The sequence below is a fragment of the Halyomorpha halys genome, unplaced genomic scaffold (assembly GCF_000696795.3).
Source record: "Halyomorpha halys isolate HHAL.00 unplaced genomic scaffold, Hhal_1.1 Scaffold558.1, whole genome shotgun sequence".
NCBI lineage: Eukaryota > Metazoa > Arthropoda > Insecta > Hemiptera > Pentatomidae > Halyomorpha > Halyomorpha halys.
This window is the reverse complement of record NW_027115474.1, coordinates 247,632-249,377: the sequence shown is the minus strand read 5'-3', so window position 1 is coordinate 249,377 and position 1,746 is coordinate 247,632. Positions and strand designations below refer to the sequence as shown.

Below are 1,746 nucleotides of genomic sequence, written 5' to 3'. Positions count from 1 at the left end.
TCTCTTAGATTTTCTAGTGTTGTTGGTAGTTTTTAAGCTATAGAGCTCCGAATGAAAAATCAATGTTTTTTTAAGGTTTTAAACAGCCGCCAATTTTTAATCCCCTACCTATATATAATTGGCAGACTCATCAATTTTGACTAGTAATTATACATAGTTTTTATTGAAGTAATAAAAAATTTGGATGAGATAACTGCCTTTTTTTCTTCCTGGCTCTTGTACTAAACCGTATGATGAATTCAATAACAGTAAATGAATCTGTTAACTTGTTTCAAATATATTTTTTTTGAAGCTCTATATCGTTAAAACTACATACAACACTGGAAAACCTAGTTTAAAATTATTTAAAGTAGACTAAATTTGTTGAATATGAGCTGTAATAGAACTTTTTACGTTCAATAATTCCTGATATATAGTATTTGAAAAGCAACATTTCATAAAAAATGCACTGGAAAATCAATAGTGAATTTATTTTGGGAAATCTATATCTCATGAACCATTTGACATACATATTTCTTCACACTCAAATTTGAGTTAGTTTCATGTGCTATAAAAGAGTACAAGACTTTTATTTTAGCAGGAGTAGTAGTTTTCATATTTGCTAAAATATATTGATTAACTGGTGAGTTTATACATATTAAAAGCAATGTATCTTATAGAAAATCTATCAATTATTTAGATTAAGTTTACCTTAAAAATAAAGTTTCTTTTAATTAAATTTATCCTATCAATATGAAATTTTTTAGGACAAGAACATGGCTAGAAAAGTAAAAATGGCCACTCCTCAAGTGTTTACCCTAAGAATAATAAAAGTTCAAACATATTACTATAATTATTCACCCTAAGAATGCGGTTTTGGCATTATCTTTTCCACTTTTTGCCTCTCTAATGCGGTGTAGCATCGAGATACAATTTTAAATTATAGCTGATTACAAAGATAATAAAATACTGAACACTTCCCCTCCTTACTGTATGAAACTCCAATTTTCTATTTTCAAGATATATTAATTCAGATGTTCAAAAACTTATTATCATTCCATTCTTGGCACTATTACACTTTTTAGCGTCATGATTCAATTTTGAATTATAGCTCACTGCAAAGAGATTAAATTCCAGAATAATAATCATAATTAGAATAGAACAGCCATTTTCTAAGTTAGTTCCAGTACAAACATTTTTTTCAGATTTGAAATTCAAAAGAGCTCACAAACACATATCAACATGCATAGCTTTTAGCACTCAGAAAATACTAAGATACAATTATTATTATTTTTTAAGTAATTTTATTATCAGAAGGTTTCTTTTCCTTCAGATAAATACTTAGGTGAATTTTTAGCACTACTGAAAAAAAAATTGAATTGAAAAATTGCAATAGTCGGATAGAGTAACAACACTCTATTACAATTAAACAATATAAATAAATATAATGTTTTACACTAATGTAACTCTTTTTATATCTGTGGCTATGGGTTGCTTCCATCTTCCAGGAGTCTTCCCGACAGTGTTGAATCTTCTTCCTTGACCTCCAAGAGTGGCCTAGACCTACAGATATCATTCATCCTTGAACCACAAGAAGTTCTCTTCATTTACCAACCAAGGAAACTTCTAAGTGAGGATGTAAATACCGATAGTTCTCATGATCATTGCCCGTAACCACATCCTCAACAGTCTTTAGGATTTTAAAAGTGGGACATTGGAAGTCTCTAACAATAGTATTAATAATTGAATGGAATATGGTCCGGGTAC

At 29.2% G+C, this 1,746-nt stretch overlaps 1 protein-coding gene across 1 annotated transcript in view; it reads right to left on the bottom strand.

The window, feature by feature from the left end:
* The window catches only part of LOC106684226 (serine/threonine-protein kinase Nek8), a gene marked incomplete at its 3' end in the record, with an annotated part of 30,906 nt that extends 29,200 nt beyond the window's left edge, over positions 1–1,706 (bottom strand). The window contains 1 exon segment of the mRNA XM_067052522.1: positions 1,488–1,706. Coding sequence (XP_066908623.1) covers positions 1,488–1,586 — 99 coding nt within the window.
* Between the last annotated feature and the right edge of the window lie 40 nt (positions 1,707–1,746).